Genomic DNA, 26,769 nt, shown 5'->3' with positions numbered 1-26,769 from the left:
TCGCACGAGTCTGGACCGCATCCCCCAGCCCCAGAGCCCCAAAAAGCAGCAGCTGGTGCCTAGCAGAAAGTCATCCCAATTATTTCTTTTAAAAACACTTTCAGCAAATAGTTGATTAATCCCACAAAGTGCTCTCCCTGAGCACTGTGCACAAGGACCATGCACCCACTACCCAGGAAGAGGATGGGGTATGGGCTCCTCATGCAAGCCCTAACAGCCGAGGGGAGAAGGGATGTTCTCAGGAAGGGTACATGCAATAGTTACCCTGGGGGAAAAAGTCACATAATATAAATTTTCTTCCCTGCAGGTTCTTCATAGGCAATCCAGGGAAACAAAAAGACATCCTTACTCTCTTTTCCCAGGGAATTTTTGACAGAAAAATGGAAAGCATGTAAAAAGAAAAAAAAAAAAAAAAAAAAAGAGGAAGGATGTGGGGAAGCTTACTGAAGTTGTCTGAAATCTCTGAGCGTGCTTGCCTGGCTCTGTTAGCACTGCTGGGCTGCCTGGGCTCAGCCCCTGGGGATCCCACGCCCTGGAGCTCAGCCCAGGGGGGCTTTTCCTCCAGTCGGTGTTCACACAGCTCAAGCAAGGACACAACAGAAAGTGCTGGTGGTCCTAAACGCTTTGCCTGAGCAGCTGAAAGGAGAGTTGTTTTCTCCCACAGTTGATTGAGAAAAGCATTGGAGCGGCGCGGCTGCCAACACAGCCGCAAGGTCCCTGGCTCAGTGACGAAGGTCTGCACCCGAAGGCACGCTGGGACATGCTCTCACGTGGCAGCCCAGCCTCCTCAGGGACAGAAACCACTGATGCTGGACCCACAACAGCCCTTGACAACCTTGACCCTGCCCCTAGGGCCTGCCCGCCCAAATAATTCCGAAATAACTTACACCCCCCTCCCCCAGCCATGCACCCAACTATAACCACGTATTTTTCACAAGTGTTTAGCAAATGTAACCTCTGTGTTTTATACCTTTCAGTCATTGATCAAGCTGATGTGTTTCTCCTTTGGACAAATAGTCATTACATCTGAAAGTTTATGGCTGAGCTTTGAAGTTAATGTTCTCTGAGATGAAGGAGAAAGTTCACACTTCTTCTATTGCTTCCAGCCCCTCTGGCTGCAGACCAGATAAGACAGCGATGCCTTCAGTTTACAAGCGATGACTATTTTTGCAGGCAGAAAAGCAAAAAAAAACTTCTTAAAGTACTAATGGCTTGAATCCTGTAATGCTCAGCAGAATGCTGGGAAAGGAGGGACATGAATCCAGGGAACCTATGGATGTCTCAGAACTGTGATTTCTCTGTTTACTGTCTCAGCATCATCTGAGGCTGCCTCTCCCTCCCCTTTACTGCTGGTATGGCCACATTTCCTTAGGCTGCTCACAAGCCACTATTTTCCACCAGCAACCCATAGGGAAGAACAACCAGCACAGACAAAAAGTTTTTCCCGAGGCATTAACAGGTCCCTCCCTCTTATTCTCCTTGATTAGGTAAAGGAAATGCTAAATTTATGGCATACTCTGTTGACAGCCAAGACAGAGTGTTTAAGCTGGAGGGCGTTAAGGCATCCAGTTCCTTCACCCTGGTTTGGAAATTGCAGCCTTGGCATGAGCTTTTCAAGCCTCCTTCCTGCCCTCCTTCCTGCCCTCCTTCCTACAGCAGTGTCTGCTAAGCCAGCACAAGCGACACCTCTGGGCTTTGCTGAGAGAAGGCTTTTAGCATTTCTGCCCGAGGGGGTCTCGAGGGGTGTCCCTGACATGGAGCGCAGGGATGTCTCTGCCTGCAAGCTCCAGGTGGAGGAACTGAGGCTGGAAGGGCTTTGGAGGGGGACAGGGTTTTCCAGAGCCTCATCCAGCCAACTATGGGAAATTTCCAAAGACCAGATCCACCACCTGGGCAGCGGAGCCTGTGCTCAGCCACATCCCACTCCCCTGTGCCTCCCTCTGGGCCTCGTCATTCAAAAGTGGCTTTTCCATTTGACCCATGGCCATGGGACTGGCCAAAACCAGAGATGTCAGGAAGATCCATGTGTAGTCCCCAGCTGGGGTTATCTGAAACTGTGCTAGCTCTTGCAGAGCGTGCACAGGTACCATTATCATTTTGATACAGCTAATGAGTGGATTCTCATATAAATAAAATACCTTTTGACGTGTGATTTACAAAACAGCAAGATTTCCAATGTACGCCGTCTAATTTACAACTGAATTACATTCCTGTTGTAGTATGTTAAAGGAAGGCTCAGTGTGCCGCAGCTCACAGCCGGGCAGCGTGTCAGCTAAACCTGCTTCTCCCTTTCAATTATGAGTCTTCAATTTGTTTCTCCTAAATATTCAACCGAAATTCAGCTGAAAACGTCAGCCAAGCTTAGACCAGTAACGTGTCATCAGATGAACAGCGGTGCTCCTTGTAAAGTGAAATTCGGTACCTGACTAGAGGGGGTACCTGACTGAAGGACTGTAAGCCCCCCGCAGCAAACCCCAGTTTCCTGCCTATTGCGGGGTGACAAGCACTGCTGGGGACCGACAGCCAAGCAGCTCAAGGCTCTCGAGCTGCCCTGGCACGACTGCAAGGACCAGTCAGAAAAATCCCTCCTGGGAGGTGACAGCAAACCCCAGGGGTGCCACTAGCATCCCCTGCACCAGCCGAGAGAGTCCCTCCATTGCTACAGGCCTGCAGCATCCTCTGCCAAAAGCGGCGGTTCCCTTTCATTCACACCTGCGCTGCTAATTTGCCTCCATTAGTGTGACCCAGTGAGTGGATGGGCTCCGGGGGATTTCTGCTGATTCTCCTCCACATCTTGGCAATGGGATCTGCCTCAATGAACACTCAGGAAACTCCCCCCTCCTTTATTTTACTCCATTTAATCCTTTGCTGCAACGCTAAATAAAATCTGCTTGTTATTACCCCTGTTCCCCAACAGTACTGGTTGTGTTTGCTGCTGGTTTAGCTTCCAAGTAATTTAAATAAACAACTGAACCATAAGGAGAAACTATTAAACATCCTCTTCCACTGGACATCAAGATGCACCAGGCCATTAATATTTCTTTATCACCACAAACTTTAAGGCCTGATATCCACACCTTGTTTTGTCAAATGGGATAATTATTAAATGTTTTCAATTATCCAGCTAATTAGCACTAAATCCTGCATTGCGGTGAATGATACATTACACAGTGTTTCTTGCACTAATTTCTTTGGAAGTTTGGGCCCATAATTTGGCACAGCCCTCACAGTGGGGACGTATTTTGCCTTCTAGGGCAACATCACTCATTTTTGCCCTAGCTTTAAAAGTCAGCAAATATCCCCTCCAGTTTTCCCAGGCAACCAGCAGCCAGAAAATCAGTGTTGTGCTTGGGAACATCAGTGTCAGGAGGCACGAAGGTGGTTGTCCTGCCACTGGTGTCGAAGGGACCCTTTGGGAACAAGCCCCAATGTAACACCCCCTCAATTTTGATGAACGCCCAGTCTTTCCTTCAGGAGCACCTACAAACGCTCAGCAGTGCGGTGCCGCGCTGAGGACATGATGGATGCATCTTCCCCCTGGGGAATTGGGGGTTGGAAGCCATTTTAAGGGGTTTGATGCTTTTCTCCCCATTCCCCTGGGAAAGGCAGGGCCAGCGGGAGGGGGCTCTGGGTACCGGTGGCATCAGGGCATCCCTCAGGGTACCAGCTGCACTAGGGCATCCCTTGGGGTACTGATGGCACCAGAGCATCCCTCACTGCAGCTTCTGCTCTGCTTTTCCCATGCTGCCCGCTCACTCCCATTTTCAGAGGGTGGCATAGCTGAAAGCAGAGCTCTGTACCCCTAGGAGCAGATACTCTGGAAAACACCAGCTTGTTCCTCTTGTGAAATCCAGAGTGATTTCTTTTCACCGCAAAACGATCTTTCTGCCCGATGCGGAGCAGGTCTGGAGCAGCCCCCGAGAGGTGGAGGGCTCTGCATCCCCTTAGGGCTCCCCAGAGGAAGCCGGACAGAGTTTTTATTAAATCAAGCTCAGAGTCAACACTTAAAGAAGAGCTTTTTTGAACTAGGAGCTGAACCTCATGTTTGGTGCCCTGCCAAGCTCAGGATAGTGCAAGGAGGAAAAGGAGATATATTTTTGGACTGCATGCCTGCAAACAGGCTGTTAGATAAAATTAAAGAGGCTGTTTATGAAGAATCCTCTGGTGGTGGAGCAGATGTGGAGGCCCAAGTTTATGACAAGATATATTTCTGGTGTTGGCATGAACAATCATTTTCATTCAGGACTTTGCTCGTGTTGTAATAATTTGTTGGTTTGGGGGTGGGTTTTTTTAAATTTATTTTATTTTTTTAACTGAAACTGGCATGGTGCCCTCATCGCTTGTGATAAACTTGTTTGTTTACTTATGTCGTGGTAACCGGAGAGCTGGACTGGGGCTCTGCTTCCTCAGATGCTGGTCCTTTCCTACCAGAGCACTCGGGTCCGTTTGACACAGGTAATGAAGCAGAAAAACAGCATTTCATTATTTTCATGCCATGTTGCTTGTGGATGATGAACACTTTGGCTTCTGCAGGCCACCGAGCAGGTGCCCATAAGACCTTCTCTTACTCGAATCCCACAGCACAAGGACCCTCAGCCCTGCTCGCCCCTGACCTGACCAAAGGCAAGATAACCTTGCGGGAGGTGATGGAGTTACTTCATAGAACCATGGAATGGTTTGGGTTGGAAGGGACCTTTACAGGTCATCTAGTCCAACCCCCTGCAATGAGCAGGGACATTTTCAACTGGATCAGGTTGCTCAGAGCCCTGTCCAACCTGACCTCAAATGTTTCCAGGGATGGGGCATTTACCACCTCTCTGGGCAGATTCCCCAGATTCTTCCCTCTGGTAATGAACAGGAGCTGAGTTTTCTTCTGAACAGATGTGATTCTTTACTGAGCTGTGTTTAGCATCCAAGAAAATACTTTGCTTTATGCTTAATGTTATATAAATACATGGAATGTGTTTAATAGACACTCCTGCAGCTCTAAATGTGTTTTAAAAATGTGCTGCTTTCCTGAGTGTTGTAGGCAGCAAAGGCATCACTGTGCTTTTACAAGAAAAATCAAGAGTGCAAGCGCACGTTTGTAAGTGAAGACACATTATCATTAATTATACATGGTTTGGGTTTGTGCTGACTTGTCGTTCCTCCTTGGATCCTGCACCAAGTCCTGCCTTTCTTATGGCACAGATAATAACTTAAAAGAAAGAAGCCCAACACAATTGCCGTGATCTATATCTACAGCAAGGCATCGCATATGGAAGACATAATATTTGATGGTAAATTTTTGCTTTGACATTATAGTAGAAGTTAAGCGAAAAGGTGTCAGCCTTGGCCTAAAGTTTCATGAGTGCCAGAGGCAGAACACGCTTCTTCGGGCTCTTTTAAACCTTCCCCTCCTCTTCCAAAAGGAGAAACTCACAATCTGGACTCAATTGAACCTTAAAACCGTAAAATTCCAGGTTCCAATAAATCTTTGTTTTATAAAAACACATCCAGCATATATCAAAACAGAGACTGTAAAAGAAATTAAACATGTGTGGGTCACATACTCTGCTGGATGCTCCTTAACAGTATTGCAAAATGAGTGGTATAACGAGGTGCAGTTTTGCTACAAAGTTTTGGTACCTCCGTGTAGCTGCCCCGGGGCGCCCACCCGGAACACGAGCAAACACACGGGGAAGGGGCTGGTGATGCCGCTCCCACCTCCCCTCCGTCCTTTCCCGGTGCAGGCAAGCCGGGCTCCAGGCAGCATCCCCTTGGCTGGGGGCTTCAGGTGCTGGGGTGACGGGATGCAGCAGCCGCAGGATGTGCCCCACGGGCATCCCGCATATCTTCCCCTCAGGAGGGGCCCAGCAAAGCAGGGGCTCGCTCCTCCAGCCCTGGTGAGTGCTGAGACCATGGTGAGCAAAAGCACTGTAAATTAAAGGGGGAGAAAAGTGATATTTTGGGGGGAGATTTGCTTGCCTGTTCCTGTAAAGTTGAAATGCAAAGCAAAAATGAAAGCAGCTGGGCTCATGCTGCAGAGAAACGGGCTTTTAACAAGCTCTTTTTCAAGGCTTTAAAAAAATTCTGCCTGTGATGTAATCTTGACATTTCCTGGCTCACTGGCGATTTCCTCGGATCAAACACCGGGAATGCCAAGGAGTCGTCACCGCGCGCAGCTCGTATTACTCGCGACATCGAAGCGAAGGCGGGAGGAGAGAGGCATATGGGGTGCCGGGTGGCCAGGACGGGGAGCAGCAACCTGCACCCCTCTCCCCGCGCTCCTCCCCAGCCTGGGTGAGGCAGTGAGCACACCCCTGCCCTTTTAGCAAAGGCTTCTTCATGCCGGGCAGTGAGGGTTACAGCTCCCGGCCGGGTATCCTGTGTGCCAGCAGAGAAACTAAGCCCTGCGACGGCCCCGGCAGGGACAGGCCCTCAGCCTTTATAACAAGATATAATCTATTTTTTTAAATCTATTGTATTACGGTGATTATATGAACTTGCAGGTGACTTGCTGGAGCAGTCACGATCGAGTCCAAAACCAGTCTATATAGGGAATCTTCTTATCATGAAGATTCACTGCGTTTCCACTAGCAATGTGCTGAAACTAGAAAGTTGGTGGAGGAGGGAGGAAAAAAAATCCAGCACATTTTCTTTATTAGGATTTTACGGAAGTATTTCAGTTCATATTCATCTCCTGATTCTCGTGAATTCAAGCAGCGCCAGCGAAAATGCCGGTAAGAGCACTGGGATGCCTGTCTGGGAGGTCCAAATCCATGGGACCCAGCAGCATTTCCAGCGGCGGGATGCGACAAGTCTGCCACGAAATCGTAACACTGGGATGAGCAGCGAGCAGGCAGGCGGCACATCCTGGGTTTCCAAAAGGAGCCTTGTGGATACCAAGAGTCATCCATGGGGACGATGGGGGCCGTGGGGATGGTGGGGGCCAAGGCCCAGGGGCCCAGTTGTCTCTTTACAATTCCCTCAGTATCCAGCACCATGAACATCCCTGCAGTCTCCACCAGCCCCTGGGGAAGGAATGCATTAAATCTGGCAGCTCGGTTACAGCAACAAAATAAGAAACCGAGGGACTTTCATCAAGCTTTTAGTGCAAAAACTCCATGCAGCCTTACTTATGCCCCACTCCAACCCACCCCCCCCACCACCATCACCCCGGCAGTGCTGCTGGTTTAGGGAACATTTTGCAGCCCCCAGTCCCAGAGCATCCGCTTCGAGTCAGCTCCATTGCAATCATGGCTCCTCCCGAACGGAGCGATTCACCGGCACATGATGAAAATAATTTTTCTGGGCTGTAAGTCTCCTTGAAGGAGCGGAGGCTTTTGACTTTATAGAGATGAACTATTCAGTCAACCTAAGTATTGCACTGCCTTGAGAAACTGCAGCTTTCAAGAAAAACATCCTTTTAACAGCACTGCATCGGCAGCACGTTGGCTCAGCTGGCCAACCAGTGCCGCACAGCTCTTGTGACCTCGCGGGGCTGTCAGCACGTGCATCCTCGAGGGATAATGCTGGGACAGGACCAGTCTCCCCAGCTCAGGGGATGCCACAGCAGTGTGGCCAGAGAGGGCACCCAGCGGGGCACACTGGCAAACCCCATCCTGACTTGAGATCCTCCAATGTCTGCTGTAGTAGATGGAAGGAGAAAGAAAAGAGAGTCTTCCCAAATTTTGTTATCTGGATCTACAAAGCCTGGCCGAATTTGGGTCATCCCAAATAGATTCTATAAGAAGTAGCTGAGGCCTTCTTGAGGCAACTGGAGGAAGTCTGTACTTCTTGGGATTCTCCAACCTTGTTTATCTTTGCTAAGAAGTCTTCAGTTGTGAGCTACACGGGGGATGATATGAAGTGAGAGGATCACAATGGTTTGTGTTGGGCATCCACAACCTCTCTGGGCAAACTGTTCCAGTGCCTCACCACCCTCACAGTCAAAAATTTCTTTTTAACAGCTAATCTAAACCTACCCTTCTTCAGCTTAAGGCCATTACCCCTCGTCCTATCACTCCATGCCCTTGTAAACAGTCCCTCTCCAGATTTCCTGTAGGCCCCTTCAGGTACTGGAAGGCTGCTCTAAGGTCTCCCCGGAGCCTTCTCTTCTCCAGGCTGAACAACCCCAACTCTCTCAGCCTGTCCTCATAGCAGAGGTGCTCCAGCCCTCTCATCATCTTCGTGGCCTCCTCTGGACTTGCCCCAACAGCTCAGTGTCTCTCCTGTACTGGGGACCCCACAGCTGGATGCAGTACTCCAGGTGGGGTCTCATGAGAGTGGAGTAGAGGGGGAGGATCACCTCCTTCAACCTGCTGGTCACGCTTCTTGTGATGCAGCCCAGGACATGGTTGGCTTTCTGGGCTGCTGGCTCATGTTGAGCTTTTCATCCACCAACACCCCCAAGTCCTTCTCCTCAGGGGTGCTCTCAATCCATTCTCTGCCTAGTCCGTAGCTGTGCTTGGGATTGCCCTGACCCATGTGCAGGACCTTGCGCTTGGCCTTGTTGAACTTCATGCGGTTCGCACGGGCCCACCTCTCCAGCCTGTCAAGGTCCCTCTGGATGGCATCCCTTCCCTCCAGCTTGTCGACCACACCACACAGCTCGGTGTCATCGGCAAACTTGCTGAGGGTGGACTCGATCCCACTGTCCATGTCACTGACAAAAATATTGAACAGTGCTGGTCCCAGTACTGACCCCTGAGGAACGCCACTCATCACTTGTCTCCAGGGTATTTTATTACCCTAAAATAAATAAAGTCAAAGACAAGCAATGAAGGACCCATCTGGGAAGCACTCATACCATGACCAGAGACCCCAGACAGCTCTTAGAATCACAGAATGGTTTGGGTTGGAAGGGACCTCAAAGATCACCTAGTTCCAACCCCCCTGCCATGGGCAGGGACACCTTCCACTAGACCAGGTTGCCCAAAGCCCCATCCAGCCTGGCCTTGAACACTTCCAGGGAGGGGTCATCCACAACTTCTCTGGGCAACCTGTTCCAGTGCCTCACCACCCTCACAGTAAAGAATTTCTAACATCTAATCTAAATCTACCCTCTTTTTAGCCTCTTCCCCACCTCTTCTTCCTCACCAGGGAATCGCGGGCAAATCGAGCTCCTGGAGATGAGTCTCCTGGAGGATGGGAACGCTGGGGGCTCGGGGCGGTGGGACCTGCGGGGTCACCCTTCTCCTCAGGCTGGGGGCACCCGGCTGGCTGGGCTGGGGTCACTTTTGCCATGTTTGCACATGCGAGTTGCCACTGGGAGGTTAACACATGTGCCTCTTTCCCCTCTTAAAAAGTATTTAGAAAGGGCATTTTAAAGCACATCACCAACTAATTTAATGCAGCACCAGCATGGCTTTAGAAGCAGTATTAAAAAAAAAAATTTCTAGTATTAGAGAGAACTTTTTTTTTATGATTTCCATGCAAACACTGTAAATCATTGATGGAGGTAGTAGCCACAACTCCATCCTGCTCAGCAGAAAGAGAAAGTGAAACGACTCCAGTCGTGCAGGCTACAAACCCCGGGCGGGCAGAGCGAAGGCAAGGCCAGGAGGAGCCTTCAGCAGGGCGGCTGCCGGCCAGAGCACAGGTCCCAGGCCTGGGAAAAGGCTCGGTAATGGGCTTGTAGCAGGGATTAGTTAAGCAGCACCGCAGCTTTGGCTATCTAGACTTTTATTCATGTAATCCTCCAAGTCTTGTATTAATACAGATCAGTATGGTTTGGCTTTTTATATTCACTTACAGGCGTATCGTGGTATTTTCAGACTTAGGTCACTTCAATTTTATTATTGCAGGTGGCCCAAATAAATTTTCATTAACTTTTTCATGTGTGTTTTCTAAAGAGAACTCTAAAAGGAACAGTTTAGAGGTTTGTTCAAGCTTTTTAATAAGGATCGGGAGCAACTTCACTATCAGTTTTACAATGATGTTCTCCATTTCGCCTCAATCATCGCACTCAATGCAGCATCCAAGGGCCAGAAAAATTGTTCGTACTTACCCGATAGGCACAGATATTCAGATACACAAACCGACTTTTTAGTAAAGACACTTCAGGCAATGAGAATTGTGTTTTCACATTTCTTTCGTATGTTTTGCTTCACTAAAGACCTTCACAAAGCTGTAGGTGCATCATCTGCCTCACACCAACAGCCTGCTTGAAGCCATGGCTCTTCCACAGCTTCTCCCAAGGTTAATTTATTACCAATTAACTTGAGGTGCTCAACACCTTTGCAAAGGCTGGTATGAATACTTTAAATCTACAGCAGGAAATCAAATATGGGTAAATGTCTAAATAAATAAATAAATAAATAAACAAATAACAAGATTAGTAATCTATCAGTGCTTGGATACCAAACCCAAAAACAACAGAAAAAGGGCACGAGCCTAATGCCCACAACCACTTTTAGGAGCAAAGTCGCACACCGAGCAGCACAGTAGTTTCTCTCTGAAGCATTTTTAAAAGTCTTCTGTGGGATGGTGGAGTTGTCATGAACTTTTATTGTTTTAAAATTAACGCAGAAAAATGGGGGGAAAAGGAGATTCCTCTGCAAAAGTCACGGGCTGATGATTAAGTGCTGGGGATATCAACTTGAACTCAGGTTTTGAGAGTGCTGAACAGACAGAGGAAAGTCCACGTAAAATTCACATTTTGCATGGTTGCCTTTAGAAAAAAGTGCCTGTCGTGTCTCCTCTGCCTTTTGCCCGTTCTCATTAAACCCAAGACGTCTCAGTGCCGTGAGGTTTCTGTACGCCGTGAGTACAAGCCATTGCTTGGAGCGGTGCTCTGGGACTTGCAGTCTCCGTGTTTCTATTCCAGCGCTACGCGTGATTAATCCTCCATTTCATTCATTGTCTTTTTACTTCTCTGCTACTGGGAACAGTAAATAAGAGGGAAGTTGTAACAAGAGCCTCCCTTTTATTCAGAGACCTTCTGTTTCCTGCAGGCTGGCGGCTTCGAAAAAAAAAATCACAGCTCTATTGTGCTCCAAAGCCATGTTAAATGATTCAGATGGAAAGAAAAACCCACGTCAGTAGGAACAGGAGACTCAGAGGAGCATTGAGGGCAGTGGACCAGGGACACCAATCCTGGGCAGGAGCACATCCTGGGGATGCTGCACCCCATGGTAGCATTGACATTAGGGGTTTTTCCCTCTACTTTGTGGGTCCGTGGAAGGCAGGAGCTGCTCCTGGCTTTAGGGGTGCTTTGGTGGATGTCCCCGAGCACCCCTGGCACTGCAGGAATGACATCAGTTGCCTGGGGGCAACGGGGCAGCAGGACAACCTTCCTGTCCAACCTGGGGAGCACGCATCCAGCCCCCAGCAGCCAGGGGTAGGACTCACTCCCACCCCCCGGAGCGAGGCTGGCAGCGGTGGATGCCAGGCAGGGCAGGAAGAAGGGGCAAGGGCATTGCTGGGTGACCTCTAGGCAGGGAGATGGAGCTTGCACGGAGGCAGAGCACGCAGCGCCTGAAACGGCATCGACATCACTGAACATCTGGTACAAACGCTCCCCAAAAATACATCGTTTCCTTCTTCCACCTCAAAGGAAATGGTGTTGGAAGGAGGCTCAGTCGCGGCCGGACTGGTGCAAGGAGGGGTCCCTATGGCAGGTGGGTTCACCGGCAGCCTCCCACTGGCAGCCCGGAGCTCAGTCGCAGGCAAGGGGTCGGTCCTGCGAAATGCCTGGGCGAGTGCTGCACCTGTCAGCCCCCACGAGCAGAAACCCACCAGCACTTTGCCCTCGGTGGCTGGTATAGCAAAACCAAACCCTCCTGTTCCCAAAACCTGCTGTTAAAGCTGCTCCTGTGCCAAGGGGCTCAGGCTGTGATCAATCCTCACCTGCATTTTCCGGTATCGGTTTTGCAAATACAATGCTTGTTCAGGACATCTTCCTTATTGGAAGGTGTCAGTAGAAATGTGTGTCAACAGATCTAAAACAAGCGTAAGCACAGCTACCACCAAGTCTGATAATAAAACATGAGTCACTGTTATTCAATCATTTACTAATGCATGTTTTGCAAGAAAGTTCTCTCTTCTAGGAATCATCACCACACAAATTTGAGAGGTGCTTTTTACTGTGTAGCCGAGTCTTCACGGGACTGGTGCCTGTGATCCCTATCTGCAGCCTGCCACCCTGCTCCCTTTGCATCTCCATTTCAAACCCAGGCACGAGCCCCTCACCCCGGAGTGACCTGCTACTTACGCTCCAAGCGCCATCCTTTCTCCGGTCAGTTTTCACATCCAAAGTCTCCCTGGGACCAGGAGCGAGTCGGCAAAAAGGAGGGGGCTGCCGGGTCCCCCCGGCTACCATCGGTACCCAGCACTGCTGCAAGGCTGCATCATCTGTAGTGCCACTGGCTGGCGTTAGTTTAGGGGACAGGCATTTTCCCCCTGGGCTGGGCTGAGGAACAGTGTGGTCAATCCCAGCACTTCAGCAAGAGAGACTTTATTCCCAGAAGGGCATTATTCACATTGCTTGCTTGCAGTTCGGTTTGGGAAGGAGCAGGGGGGTGTCAGGGATGTCGCACCTCAGCTGGAAATTCTTCCTAGACATTGCTTCAAAAATGTTGGTTTTACGGTCGATAACAAATGCACTCGTCAAGCATCGCAGCACACGTCCTCAGTTTCCCCTTGATAAGCCTAATTTTTTGAACAGCGTCTTGCAAAGAGCATTTACATGGTGACCTCTTGCTGCTCTAAGGCATGCGGGGAGCTGGGTCCTCTCCAGGCATTCAGGCTGTAGGGTTCTGTCTTTCCTGGTTTTATTGAAGAACTTTTGGGAGGTCAGAAATGTGTGATTTGAGCCTTTGTCACCTTAATAGATGAAAGGCTGCCGGAAGCATCAGGATGAACTCCCTTTGTGCCAAATGCTCGTCATTTAAGTCAAACATGTTTTAACAATATAAGCAAGATTTTAAAAGGTTTAGCTAAAAACCCCACACTTGCCTGTTTTGCTCGCTCCTCGCTGCTCCGCCGTCTGACCGCTTAGCTTGATCTTGAGCACTGCTGCTGCAGGGAAGGTTTGAGCTTCTGATGTAGCAAAGAGGTAGACTAAGCTAATTTATAGCTAAGTCTTTTATTCCATCATAAAGTAGCAAAAGGGAAGGCTTGTCTCTCTTGCAGGTCACCTCTAATAGCAATCGCTTCAGCAAGAAGGACTTCAAAATTAGGTGCTCTCGAAGCAGAAGCCTCGTTGTATTTTTTGATAGCACAAAGCAGCCATAAGAGCAATCTGACCTTCATTCTTAATAAATTCATTGGGGAAAAGAAAAAAAAATATTTGTCTTTGTTTTTCTGCTTGAAGTACTGTCAAAAGAAAAGTCAGGGCACAATGCACACAAAATAAAAATAGAAGATGACTTCTTCAAAACTACACAAAACTCTCGGAGATTCACTTTTCCTATTTTTTTACTCAAACATTGGAAGAAAGTCCAACAGCTCGTCTACGTTATTCTGGAATAAAGGCTGGTGTTAATTTAAAGTGAGCCTATTCTAGACTCAATTCATACCATCTCAGAAGTGTTTTTCAGGTGTAGGGTGCAAGCCAGTAGCAAAGCCTGGGGAAAAGTTTATTGATAAACACCCACATTTAGGCACTGTGTTCGACTAGTTCCTTTATAAAATGTCCCTTAATGTATCTCAGTGGCTAAAATAATGTCTATCACAGCCTGCCAAAGGAAAATGTCACACACTCTTATCTTCTTCTAAAGCAGCCCCAGAAAGATGTGATCTGGAGTCTGTAGTCAAGTACAGCACGATGGTAAGCTAAAGAATATAATGAAGGAACGTTATTTGAAAATACTTGGCATTTTACTGCTATTAATAAAGCGATCAGTACACTTGTGTCCTAAAAGCCTGTAGCTGACCAGCCTGGAAATGGTGAAAATAAATCACCTCTTGTATTAAATACTATCTTTGTATTTTGCCATGTCTCTGTTACAGAGTCAGTATTGAATAATGTATTATAACCCAATACAGTACATCAGTTTTATTCCTTTAATCTTCTGTCAAGCATAGCTGGGAAGGCAGAATGGGAATGGTAATTCTAACTAGCAGGTTTAACCCTTAGGCTAGTGAGAATTAGGGAAGGTTTGTTTCAAGCTCGGCTTGTCACCCAGCTGGAGAACCTAATGCTGCTGCAAGTCTGCCTGCCCGGCTCCTCTTCTGGCAGAGTTACTCAAACTAGGTTTGAGTAAACCCAGCTATTACTCGGCCTTTTCTCCGTCATGCTGGGCTTGTGACACTGACAAAAGGCACTGTAAAGGGGCTGAGTGTCAGCAGCGCCAGCATCACCCTAATTAAGCTGCAGAAATCTTTTCAGCCACTTGATATCTTTTAGTTCAGGTTTCCAAGGGCCCGTCTGCCTGGACAGAAACATTTTAAGTCCCAATTTTTTGCTAGAGCTGGTGTGATCATCGAGAGCACGGCAGAAGGGGTGAACCCTGTTTGTGCATTTAGTTAAACCAGTTTAAAATTACAGAGCAAACCTAGAAAGCAGGTGGCCACAACGCAGGTCCTTTCAGGACCAACTGCAATGAACAACCACAAAACCGGTGTGGCTTTGTTTAGCATAAAAGATACCACAACTACTGCTTATTAAAGTTCTCTCCAAAGCAATTGATTTTTTTTCTTTTTTTTTTTTTTGTTTACAACAGGAAAAGCCAAGTATTTATTTGAAGGTTAAAAGCCCTTAGGTAATGCTTTTTGACAGTGATGCCAGTGCTGTCCAGTTCCCTTGTAGGGAACCACTGCCTCAACAGTTGCAATTTCAGCACTCGTTATCCCTCAGTAAGCACTGACTTCTAAAGATCGGGGGAGGCAGATTTAAGTGTCAGCAATAACCAACCTCAGATCAAGTAAGCTTGTAGTAGTCAAGTCTGACCTATCAGTGCAGAGAATCAGGTGGAGTTGCGACCAAGAGGATTATTTAACTGCTGCAGTTCGCAGGGGACCACAGTGGGGACATCAACAACTCTCAGCAGCTCTTATAAAAGGAGAATCTACCTAACTGGTATTCCCTTCCAGAAATAGCAGTTTCATTGTTTCAAAGGAGCTTTCTAGAAGACACAAGTGAAGACTTCAGTCCAATATACATGTGCAAGTTCAGCTGATTTACAGGCACATACTGGCTGCTCACAAGAGAACAGGAGCCGTTCTGGAGGCTTTGGTACACCTCCCAGCCATCATCAGTCCGTGCAGGATAGTACTGGGGGGGGGTTGGGGGCTTTTGCTCAGAAAATAGCATTTATAATTATTATATTACCTACCCTCTTCAGCCTTGAGCATGCTCTGTTTGTTATCAATGTGCTAACCCCGAGATAAAGGCAAACGCCATGCCTGGCTGCTGCGTAAGCGCTGGCTACTCATCGTTTAAGATCAGCTGAATCCTCTAGGTTACTTCTGTCAACATCAAGCACCGAGAACAAAGGCACAAGATTACAGGGATCTCATTAAGTACGTTTGTTCCAAGAACAAGAAATGTGTCTACTTTCTTCTGATGACCTGGGGAAACAAGAAAGCCCTTCAGCACAGAAAATTTATTTGTAATCAGTTACGAGCATTTGAATGGATAATATTCAGTTTAAGAAGAAAAAAATATCTGTCCTAAGCTTTCTATATCGAGACCTTGTGAACAGCACCGTTCTTCTGTTTGAAACAGAAAGCAGGGATGTACATATCTGAAAACATCAACACACGCACAATAAAAAAAAAAACCTCCCAACCCTTAGGATATTAATTGAGCCATTTAACTAAGTATTTAAAACCTCTGCAATTATTAGTTTATTAGTATCATCCAGGATTCAGATGTTCAATATTTCTCCTGAAGTTATACATAAATGCAAATTGAAATAAGAATCTGAAAGTCAAAATTGTATAACAAAACAATACTCCATCACAAAAGCGTGTAAAATTACAAGAATGCTTTTTTTTTTTTTTTTTTAAACACTGGCACTTAAGAGAACCATAATTTTGTAACCACAAAATTGCCAAATTGTCCCCCAAACTGGTAAGCAGGTATATGTGAAAATAGTTACAGTTGCCAGCACTTGAAGTTTTACTAAATATGCAAAAAACCCCTCAGCTTTGGTTTTGGAAGAGAACTATATATTTGACCAAATTAGACGTTGTTGGTATACCATAAACATTTCACTTTTTAATGCAAAATTTAATAAAATGTACTTTTCCATACAGCTATATTTAACTTAAAAATGGGCAAACATCAAGAGTGCGGTATAAAACCTAACAGGAAAAATACATCTTATCTCATTTTCAATTTGAGACAATATACAACTTTGTTTAAAGGGCTAAAACTAGAATTTCAAGAATACAAATATGAATTTACATAGATTTAACAAATAATAATGGTACCATTTATAGAAATCTTAGAAAGAAAAATCATTTCTCATGGGCCATTTGCTACCAGGAGAGTTTCATGGTATAAAGCCCGTGGCCATCACCAGACCTGTCACCAAAAAATAATATCGTAATTTCATGCTTTTAACTTTACACATTTTAGGTACGCTCACCCCTCGCAAGTGTTCAGAGATTTACAAATACAACTTCCATTACATGGTAACGGAGTCACACGTGTAAATTTCTCTACACCAGATGGACATACTCTTCCTATGGGTCCTTCTAGGACAAAATTTAACATCCCCTCCCTCCCCACCCCCCCGAAGTATTTAATTTCTGTAAAATTGAACTCTATACTTCTCAACTCTCCAAGACTGGTAAACTCATGCAACTCAATAGAATATTACATTTCACAAAAATCTGAACAAGTATCAGTTTGTTGAGATTGAATTTTTTTGTTTTGTTTCCAGTTACGGAAGAATATTTTTTCATCATATGCCTATATATTTCTTTTCTTACCCTATCATGATTATGCAGGGTATGCAGATCAAAGCTTTATCAGCTGGTTATATGAAAGATGAAAACTGTAATATTCCCGTGATCCCAAACGGGCATTCAATAAAGCAAAAGATGAGTTCCCCTCAAAAAAAAAAAAAAAAAAAAAAAGAGAGAGAGAAAAAAGTATGATTTTTCAAGGGCACCTATTAAAAGGACAACAATACTAATAAAAAAATTGTATTTACTTAGAAGCATTCAGAATGTCAACAAAACAGCTGCAACTTTTTTTTTCCTTTTTGCAATTACAGAGTGGTATTCAGTTAACAGAACAACAATTATTTTTATGATGCATTGGAGACAACTGAAGATGAAAAATGAACTACATCCCCATATATAACTAATTTGTGCTGTGCACCAACAAGAACCTGCTTTAAAACTCCCATGCCAATTTACAACCCCCACACTGTACCAGGCAAGGTTAGTGGCCATTGAAATACCACTAAGGACAGGGCTATCTAAAGACACATTCGGTAGTGTGTTAACTATACAAAAAAAGAGACACTGTACAGTTTAAAAACAAATCTTACACAGCCTTACATTTCAATTGTTTTTTCTTTAAAAGGAGTGAGTTGTGTACAGGGGGGGTTAAATGCTTTATAGACAAGAAAGAAATTGCTCTAAAAGAGACTTATTCATCATCATCATCATCTTCATCCTCCTCCTCTTCCTCCTCTTCGTCATCTTCATCCTCTTCGTCTTCATCCTCATCTTCCTCCTCCTCCTTCTTCTTCTTGCTCTTCTCAGCCTTGGCAACTACTTTTTTGCCTGCATCAACCTTCCCTTTGGCCCGGTATGCAGCAATATCCTTGGAGGAGAAAAGCAGGAAGAATCTCTCAAAGATTTAACCAGCCAAGAGCTCCAAGCAACTTCCAAATGGTACTTGTGAAACCAGAGCCGCCCAGGTATCTGCCCCCTTCTTCTTCTGAAGCTGTAGCTTCAGTTACAAGGTGAACCAAGGCCCAATGCCAAAGGAAGGGGAACCCTCTAATGCAGAAATGACACTGGCACGCTGGAACACGCTGTTGAGGAATCTCCACTGTTAGGCTTTTGGGAACAGGCTGGAGAAGCCGCTGCATTGCACAGTAAAGGCACAGCTGAGCCCACTATCCCATAAGGAAATGAAGTAGGGAGATCTCTTAAGGTCCCCTTCTAGCCCTACCTTCTATGATGCCTCAAGAAACGCACAGGAAATTCCTTGTTTAAGGCACAAAATTGTAATTAGCCATCCAAAACACATTAGAATGACATGGCCTAGTATTTGCAACATTATGCCTCAGTGAAGAGCAATTACACAGAATTCTGCCTAACTGAAGTTTACAAAATAAAAGGTATAAGAATTTGATTAAAGGGTAGACAGTGCCACCTTCTGCATGCAATAAATTTATTCTAGTGGTTTATAACGCACAAAATTCAGTTCCTGTTACAGGGAAGTCAAAACTGTACCTGGAAGACCAAGCCAGAAAAATGGTTAGACTTCCTGACTTTGTGCCAAAACGATAAAAACAAGTACATAACAGAATTGATCTACAGGACTTCAGCATCTCAGCTACAGAAAAACGTCAACACCTTTAAGCAGATGGTCCAAATCTTCAAATATTTCCCACCCAGTAAACATTACACCACTAATCTTACAGTTCCCTCTGACTCCCTTAAAGCTTAGCACGAAATTTTCAGAAGATACAATATCCACCGAGTCAAAGACCAAGCAGTGAAATACTTGAGATTACTGCAGTTTAAAACCCCATTTGTAAGCGTAGGAAATAAAGACAATACTGGTGAAGATTAGAATATCTGGGAATAAAGATTAATAACTCTACCATTTATAAAGTCTCTTCTGCGTTGTCTTGACTATACGTACAAACAATTACCATGCTAAAGAGTTTAAGTTGCACGGGAAGGACAATATGGGAAAGATTCTAGACCTGCAGTTCCTCTCCAGCACGTAGTTAGGACTCAAAGGGGCCACGCTGCTCACTACAGTGATACAATTTTAAAGTGGTTTTGTTTGCCAGCAGGAGAAATACCCAGAGGAAGGTCACGGCACACAAATGGATATACATGGTATGCATTAGTTATAGGTGGTTGCTGACCCATTGTAAAGCGTCATCGGGGAGGCTAACGCGTGTCCCCCTCCTCCCTGAATTTCCTTGTATTGGGATGAGAGTCTGCCACTGGATATAAAACCACACGTAGCACTACCCTGTGCGCGCAACACATTTCTAGAACTCCCATTACGATGATGGCATTTAGCCTTAATAATTCAAGAAATTGTATGACATGCTGCTTCGTATGTATTATTAACTATGTTAATTACTAGAAAGGAGATGGACGCAAAATAGATACAGGAAAAACACATGCCTAAAACTAGCATCTCATTAGTGTTCTGACATTATCCTAAGAATAAATTGCAAAAGTATCTATGTTTATCAATTATCCTGATGTTCAGGGATGCTCACCAATACCTCCAAAATTAGGGAGAATCGATTCATTCTTTACTGGCATGACTTAATACTACCAACTTAACTCAGATACTGCTGTGACCTATTGCTTTAATAACCATACAGACGCCACGGTATCTATTAAACCATCATCAATGGTCCTGAATTACAGATGAATGCAAGTAGTTCAACACAAAGGATTGCAATTTAGTGTTATAGTAATAAACCGTCTGCTCCCTTATGTGATATTCTCCAACAAATATCATGACAATTTGTCATTAGCATATTATAATTTGCCACACCAGGTATCAGAGTACACAAGAAGGAAAATCTAAATTGAGGATTGACCTCCCCAAACCGTCTCCATAAATGTCAATGTTACCTTTTCATACTTCTCCTTCAGTTTAGCAGCCTTTTTTTCATAAGGCTGTTTATCATCTGCAGCGGTGTTGTTCCACATCTCTCCCAGTTTCTTTGCGACATCCCCAATGGACAGACCAGGATGTTCTCCTTTTATTTTTGGACGAAACTCAGAGCAAAACAAGAAAAAAGCCGAACTACAGAGGGGAGGGGGGAAAAAAAAGAAAGATTATTTTAATTTTAGACTTAACAGAAACTTTTGTGACCTTTGTTACTGTTTCTTAAGAGCATTTTGGAAAAGCACCTAAAAGTGAGACAAACATTAATTACAATGGAAGGTATTAGCACTGAATAAACTACTTTGAAAACTTAACGCATCCTTGTCTCTTAAGTAATGATGCACATCTGGTCCGATTTTTGGCAGGACCTCCAGAAGGGCAAATTGTATATACCACCTGCAGAGAAAACTCTTAAAAAATGAGAATGAGTAAATGATACCAAGGGAGCAAATGTTCTGTCAGAACTGTTACAAGCAGAGAAGCTGCAATATTTGTTATGAAACTTAGGATTTCCAGATGACGGCATCAGCCCAAATATGAACATTCACATGTACAGGAACTTCCCTGTTCCTTTCAGCATTAGCTCCATTTAAAACACACAAAAAACCGTATTGCTACGAAGTACTAGTGTCTAGTACCAGGTGAACCTGCAGTCAGTTGTTTTTATGTAGAGGCTGAAGTTTTAATTTTCCAAGCTGTTTTTTTTTGGGCAAGATCATCCCTCTTACTTGTTCTGTGCAAAAGCCTCTTAATTTTAAATGGACTGCCAATGAAAAATTCTGCTCAGGCCAACAGGTGGAGAGAGCAGGGCCTGAAATATTTTACTGCCATTTTACACTAGAATTACCCTCTTAACAGAAACTGGAAACATGAGTCAGAACTTCACGTCGCCAATTTTTGCATCCACTTTTAAAGGCTGACGTTATTCCAACTTAGATAAAGAGGGCCAACCTGAAACCACAAACCTGTAATTCATAACTAAAATTTCAACCTATCTTTACATCACTGGTCAGGAAAATCATATAGTCTTGTATTTCCGAAGCTCCTAGACCTGGATAAACTGATCATTTTACAGATAACGCTCCAGCGTGACAGTCCCAAACAAGATAAACTAACTAGAAATCTACTTACGGAGGCCTCTTAGGTGCATTTGGATCCTTGAACTTCTTTTTTGTTTCCCCCTTAGGTGGTACATAGTTTTTCATTTCTTTTTCATAACGAAGCTTGTCAGCCTTTGCCATATCTTCAAACTTCCCTTTCTCCTTGGAAGACATAGTCTGGAAGGCAATTAGAATCATAGAATATCTCAAGTTGGAAGGGACCCACAAGGATCAAAATGGTATTTTAAGATTCAAAAGCATATCCAAGTCCATTCCAAAATCTCAGTTGAAGGAGCTAAAGGTAAGGCAACAACAACGGATAGTTACCACTGATCTTACAACTGCACTTCATGCTTATCTAAAACCTGAAGTTTTGAAGAAATAAATTATAATTTTGAATAGTATTTTGTACAAAGCAGTTATCTAAGGTTTTGTAGTAGTTTTTTTTAAGCAGTTATTCCTACCTTCCATCGTTCTGAGCATTTTTTTGAGAACTCTGAAAAGTTCACTGAAGCATCTGGATGTTTCTTCTTGTGCTCCTCCCGGCAGGTTTGCACAAAGAAGGCATATGAAGACATTTTACCTCTTGGCTTCTTAGGATCGCCTTTGCCCATTTTTGATGATTTTCTGTAACAAAGCAAAAGAAAAGTACCTTTAAAACTTTTACTTTTTACAAACCAACGTGGAAAGTAAGCCACGATGAAGGATGATGCCAAGCAAGATCTGTCCAAGAAGTATTCCAAAATCATACAACAGAAAGAAGTTTCTCTTCTGGAAAATTTACTGAAGATTTCTGCCATCACTGTTTGAGGTGACCTGGATACAAGCAATCTGAAATCTCAAAGGGCCTTCAAAACATGCAGTTCTGGTCTCCTGCAAACACTAATGTCCCTGCCAAGCTATCTGAAAGCAAGAACTAGCATCACTACAGTGGAGATTGCACTCCTTGATTACTGCTAGTGTATCAATCCTATGCTTGGAATAAATTATATTGAAAGAAAAAGGGAGAAAGTACCCCAATACCCTCTCTCACCTGGCTGCATGGGTTACTGATTTTTTTCTTCCTAAAGCTCATATTTCTATCCTCCTCCCCTGTAGGCTTTGGGAACTTATTTGTAAAAAGATGTATTTTTATTATTATTTTTCTATGCCATATATTCTCACTCTCCTTTTAAAAAAAACCTACTCTCTCTGCATATGTATACCTAGAAACACAGGAATGAAACACTGCGCTCAGTTAAACATGTTATAACCAAGCCAGGGACGCTAAAAGTATGACATTTACATATGACTAGCAAAGCTGTGCTCAGCACAAGGACTATCTGACTCTTTCAGGGACTGAGAGGGAATGAAAAATACCTTCCTGGAACTTTCACACCCAAGTCAGACATTCAGAGTATTTCTTCATAGCTCCCTGGAAAAAGCCACTTGCACCCTGACAAACTTTGTTCTGCAGCAGGAATTTAAAGAAAAAAAAAAGTAAAAAAAAAAAAAAAAAGGCGCATGTACAGCCTGCCTGTATTGCCACAGAAACAGTATTTCCTATCGGTTTGGCGGATAGACAGAAACAGATTTCTGCTCTGTGACTAAACACGTCCGGTTTGAAGTTTCTATCAAGTAAACAAGAGGGCTGAAGAACCAGGAGCCGCTCCTGCCTGCCATGGAGACGCTTCCAGAGCCAGGCGGCACCCGGGGCTCAGCTAGTGGCTGGGGCACTTCCCGCTGGCTGTGGCGGGGAGGTGGTGAGGGCCGAGGGGACAGGGCAGGGATGTTTCTGAGGTGTGGAGTGACCGTGGGAAGGATTAGGCACCGCGACCAAGTGCTGCGACTGTGAGCTGGCGTTTAAAAGCCTCCTTCCCGCCATTTTGGACGTTTCCCCTACGAGAGGGGCAGAGGAAAACTTCAGAAGTCCCTTAAGAGACCTGCTGGGGGTGGGGGGAGGAGAAAAAAAAATAATAGTCCCGTTATTAGGGAAAAGCTGTGGAAGTTTTATTTTGCGTTCACGCGAGGGCTCGCAGCCAGCGAGCAGCAAGCACATGCCCGGGAGCCGGCCGCTGGGGCTGCGGCTGCCCGCAGGCGGCGACCCCCGGTCCCGGCCGCCGCTCGGAGTCCCGGGACAAAGCGCCCTCCCGGCCACCGCCCCCGTCCCCCCGCGGCGGGGCGCGCCGTCCCCAGGCCTCCCCCCGGCTCCCCGCCGCCATGAGGCCTGGCCGGCGAAGCGAGGCGCGGCCTGCCTGCCCGCGCGGCCTGCGCCGCCGCAGCGGCGGTGGCGGCGGGAGCGGCCGCCATGGCGCAGGCTCCTGGCGGAGGAGGTCACCCGCCGCCGAGTCTCCTTCCATTTTGTGCGCTGAGGAGAGCGAGCCGCCCCCCCCCCGGCCCCCCCCCGCCACCACACCCCCCGCGGCCCGGCGGGCGGGGCGGGGAGGCCAGGCCGCGGGACCCCCGCCGACGGGTCGCGGCAGGGCCGGGCGGCGACCCCCGGCCCGCGGGGGCGCGGCGACGGCAGCAGCTGGGCGGCGCGGAATGGCCGCTACTGGCGTCGCCCGCGCCTGCCGCCGCGCAGAGAACATGGCTCCTTCCTCCCTTCCCTTCCCTTTGTGTGAGCGCGCCCGCTACCCTGGCGCACACGCTCAGCCATTGCAGCCGGAGGAGGGCGGGCGGGCGGGAGGGAGACGGGGGGAGGTGGGTGGGAGCGGGGGGGAGGGGGGGGCCGGCGCGCTTCCAGCGCCTGCCCGAGCCCCGGCGGAACGAGCAGAGCCCCGGCGGGGACCCCCGCTCGCTCCTGCGCCCCGCCGAGTTGTACAGCCCCTCGGCCGCGGGCCCCGCGCCCGGGCGAGCGGCGAGCGGCTGGAAAAAAAAGTTCCCCCGAACTGCGCCCCCGCCCGCCCGAGCGCCTCTCTGCTCCCGCCGCCGCTCGCCTTGTTTTCTCGCTCGCGGCTCCCGTCAGCCATGTTACAGCCAGGCGGCCGCGGGGCCAGCGGCTCCCCGACCCGCGCCCCGCTGCCCCCGCGCTCCTCGCGGCCCCGGCGGCGGCCGGCAGCGCGGCGCGGCCCGTCCGAAGCCTTCGCCGCCTCGCCGCGCCTGTGCCCGCCGGCTGCCCCGCCGCCGCAGCGATGGCTTCGGCGAGGCACCGTAAGCGGCTTACGGCGGGGCACGGCGCGGCCCGCGCCCCCCGCGGCGGGCGACCCCCGACCGCTCGCCCCCTACCCGGGCGGCTTCCTTCGCCCGTCTCCCTCGTCTCCCTCCCGCCGCCCCGTTCCCGAAGTCGCCCGCCGCCCGTGCCCCCGGCGCCCCCGCCCCGCCCCGGCCGGGGGGCTCGCCGCCCGGGAAAGGGTCTCCCGGGCGCAGCGCGGCTCGCCTTTGTGTGCCGGCGCCCGAGCCGGCGCTACCCCGCGCTCCGTGGTCAGGCAGCGGCCGCGGCACGGCGGGTAGCGCCGGCTCGCCGCCCGGCTGCGAGCGAGCGGGCGAGCGCGCCCGGCCGGCCCGGCGGCCCCCGGCGCGTACTCACCCGTGTCAGAGTCAGCACGCAGCCCTCGCTCGGCCCCGAGCCCCAGAGACGCTACCCCGGCCGCCCGCCCGGCCCCAGCGCTGCCTAGGTCCCTGTGTAGCCCGGTGCACCGCAATGGCTGTGAGAGCGGGATCGATACGCAGCCTCCTCACACTCTCAACGCTGGTAACATTACTCTCAACACAGCCCTGTCCCCATTGGCTGCCGCCAAGCCAGCCACCGCATCGATTGGCCGAGGCCCTTCCATTGTCCTGACCAGAGAGCTTCGCCGATTGGGCGCGGCGCGGGACACGTCACTGAGGATTGAAAGGGCGCGCAAATATAAAAGTGAGTGGAGGGAGCCGGGCGGCGGCGGGATGCAGAGTTCCGAGGCAGCGGCTCAGTGCCGCGCTGTTGCTTGCGAGGAGTGCGGGCCTCCGCCGCTCCGCCCGCCCTTGCTGCGGCCCCCCCTGCTCCCGGGGCCGCCCTCCGCCACTCCGGGGCCCTCCCCACGACCGGCCCCCGCCGCCCCGGGGGGAGCAGGGCGCCGGCGGCGCGGCCGCTCCAGCGATGGCCCGGCAGCGCCGCTGCCCCCCCCGCCCCCCGCGACACCTCCCCGGCGGGCCGCGCCGCCCCATTTCACAGATGCGGAAACTGAGGCGCGGGGCTCGGAGAGGCGAGCCCGCGTTTAACGGCTCCTCTTACCCGGCTTCAGCCGTCGCATGACGCTGGCTGGCACACGAGCGCTGCCTTCCGCTGCTGCGGCAACGTACACGGTTCTGCCTGCACGTGCTGTGTCATGTGGTAGTTTGGGGTGTTTGGGTTTTGGGTTAGGTTTTTTTGTTCAAAAATGGGTAAATTACCTGCCAGAACAAGTATTGGAAGGTCTTGGCTCTCTTCATAATCCCCTGGGTGACAAGGAGCAGGCTGGGGTGACCAGGCAGCCCTCCAGTTCTCAGCACCTCTGGAATGATGCCCTGAGCACCAGCCCAGGCATCCCAGTGCAGAGGCAGGCTGAGCTGCAGGAAGTTGGTAATCCGGGTCACATCTCACCTGCCTGTTGCTGCTCCTCCTCTCCCTGCTTCTTCATAGTCACTTGCACTGTGTGAGCCATTTATATATAGAGGACTATCAAACAGAAGGAACACCCCTTTACATCTGCTTTGCTGTTGACATCCTCTTTACTGGTGCAAACAATGCTGGGTGCAAACAATGTTTGTGAGAAATCCAAAACCACAGACCCTCCCTGAAAGGTGTTATTAATGCACTTACTGAAGTAACAGAAACTCAAATGAAGAGAGCTATATACTGGTGTACATACTAGAAACCGTTCTTACCTTGTAACTGTTGTTACCGCTGGCCATGAGCAGCAGGTAACGTTAAGAGATGGTCCGTACAATCCTTGGTGTTTCGTAGGCCACTTAAATGTGAAAATAGGACAAACTCTCATGCGCCAGACCACAAACCCTTCTAAAACTTCATGGATAGGAGAAGATTTTAAGAGAACATGATATTAAGTAGATTGTCAAAATCAACTATTTACACATGAACATTCATGACCAATAACAAAATGTACAGAATAATCACCTGACAAAATTCAACCATTGATAAAGTCTCTATCTTTTCTTTGGTAGGACCATGACTAATAGCATTCAGTCACAGGAATTAATTACAGCGAAAAGTGAATCCTAGGAAGCCATGATTAAGATCCCAAGCAAAACCAGCCTCTAAATCCAAGAATAATACCATGTACCTTTCCATTTAGCCCAACACTGCTTGCTTAGCTCTTACTAAGAGAGAAGCTTATAGAATACTAGTCAACTAACTTTAGGCCTATGCAAATGGGAAGCTGTACAAACACCAAGAATTAAAAATAACCCCCAAACACACATCTTAAAGTCATAATTGTACCAATTTCCAGTGCAGCCAGGCCTAAGTTCAATAAACTAGCTTCCTCTTTCTTTACATACGAATGTGACTAAAAAGAAACCAATATAATTATACCAGTACTAGTTCACTGCGGACACTTTAAACTGGATGGCTCAACTCTCTACTTGCTTGCGTCCATGTTAGGTGGATTGAATAATTTTAATTGTATCAATAGAAGAGTCATGACAAAATCTGTGAAGATGCACTCACGTGGTCACTTTGCATGGGTCGTCTCTAGGAATTAAGCCACAGAAAAGGCTGCAGGAGACTGGCTTTGCCACAGACTTACTGTTTGATGATCCTCGGACAAGTTATAGAATGGTTTGGGTTGGAAGGGACCTCAAAGATCATCTAGTTCCAACCCCCCTGCCATGGGGAGGGACACACTCCACTAGATCAGGTCACCCAAACCCTCATCCAACCTGGCCTTGAACACTTCCAGGGATCTTTGTGCTAGTTCTTCCTTCTTTAAGTGGGGTGGTATTCTAAAC

The 26,769-nt window shown here is 47.7% G+C and overlaps 1 protein-coding gene and 1 long non-coding RNA gene across 3 annotated transcripts in view; one reads left to right on the top strand and one right to left on the bottom strand.

The window, feature by feature from the left end:
• The window catches only part of LOC142599912 (uncharacterized), a 76,792-nt gene extending 71,014 nt beyond the window's left edge, over positions 1 to 5,778 (top strand). Inside the window, exon 4 of the long non-coding RNA XR_012833376.1 lies at positions 308 to 5,778. This is a non-coding gene — a long non-coding RNA (uncharacterized LOC142599912). The remainder of the gene's footprint in view (positions 1 to 307) is intronic.
• A 9,972-nt stretch (positions 5,779 to 15,750) lies between these two features.
• Positions 15,751 to 24,550, bottom strand: HMGB1 (high mobility group box 1). Of its 2 annotated transcripts, none has more exons than XM_075742066.1 (5): positions 24,371 to 24,550; positions 21,327 to 21,489; positions 20,894 to 21,039; positions 19,726 to 19,900; positions 15,751 to 17,710 (listed from the first exon to the last, which is right to left on the bottom strand). In XM_075742066.1, exons 2-5 carry the CDS (start codon positions 21,474 to 21,476, stop codon positions 17,534 to 17,536), a joined length of 648 nt encoding a protein of 215 aa, XP_075598181.1. In that variant the 5' UTR covers positions 21,477 to 21,489; positions 24,371 to 24,550; the 3' UTR covers positions 15,751 to 17,533. The 2 variants fall into 2 exon arrangements, with proteins under 2 accessions (XP_075598181.1, XP_075598180.1); XM_075742065.1 differs by lacking the exon at positions 24,371 to 24,550 and adding an exon at positions 22,222 to 22,315.
• Positions 24,551 to 26,769: the final 2,219 nt, after the last annotated feature.

The sequence above is a fragment of the Balearica regulorum genome, chromosome 1, assembly GCF_011004875.1.
Source record: "Balearica regulorum gibbericeps isolate bBalReg1 chromosome 1, bBalReg1.pri, whole genome shotgun sequence".
Taxonomy (NCBI): Eukaryota; Metazoa; Chordata; class Aves; order Gruiformes; family Gruidae; genus Balearica; species Balearica regulorum.
The sequence above is the reverse complement of the archived record's forward strand: the minus strand, read 5'-3'. Positions and strand labels throughout refer to the sequence as shown.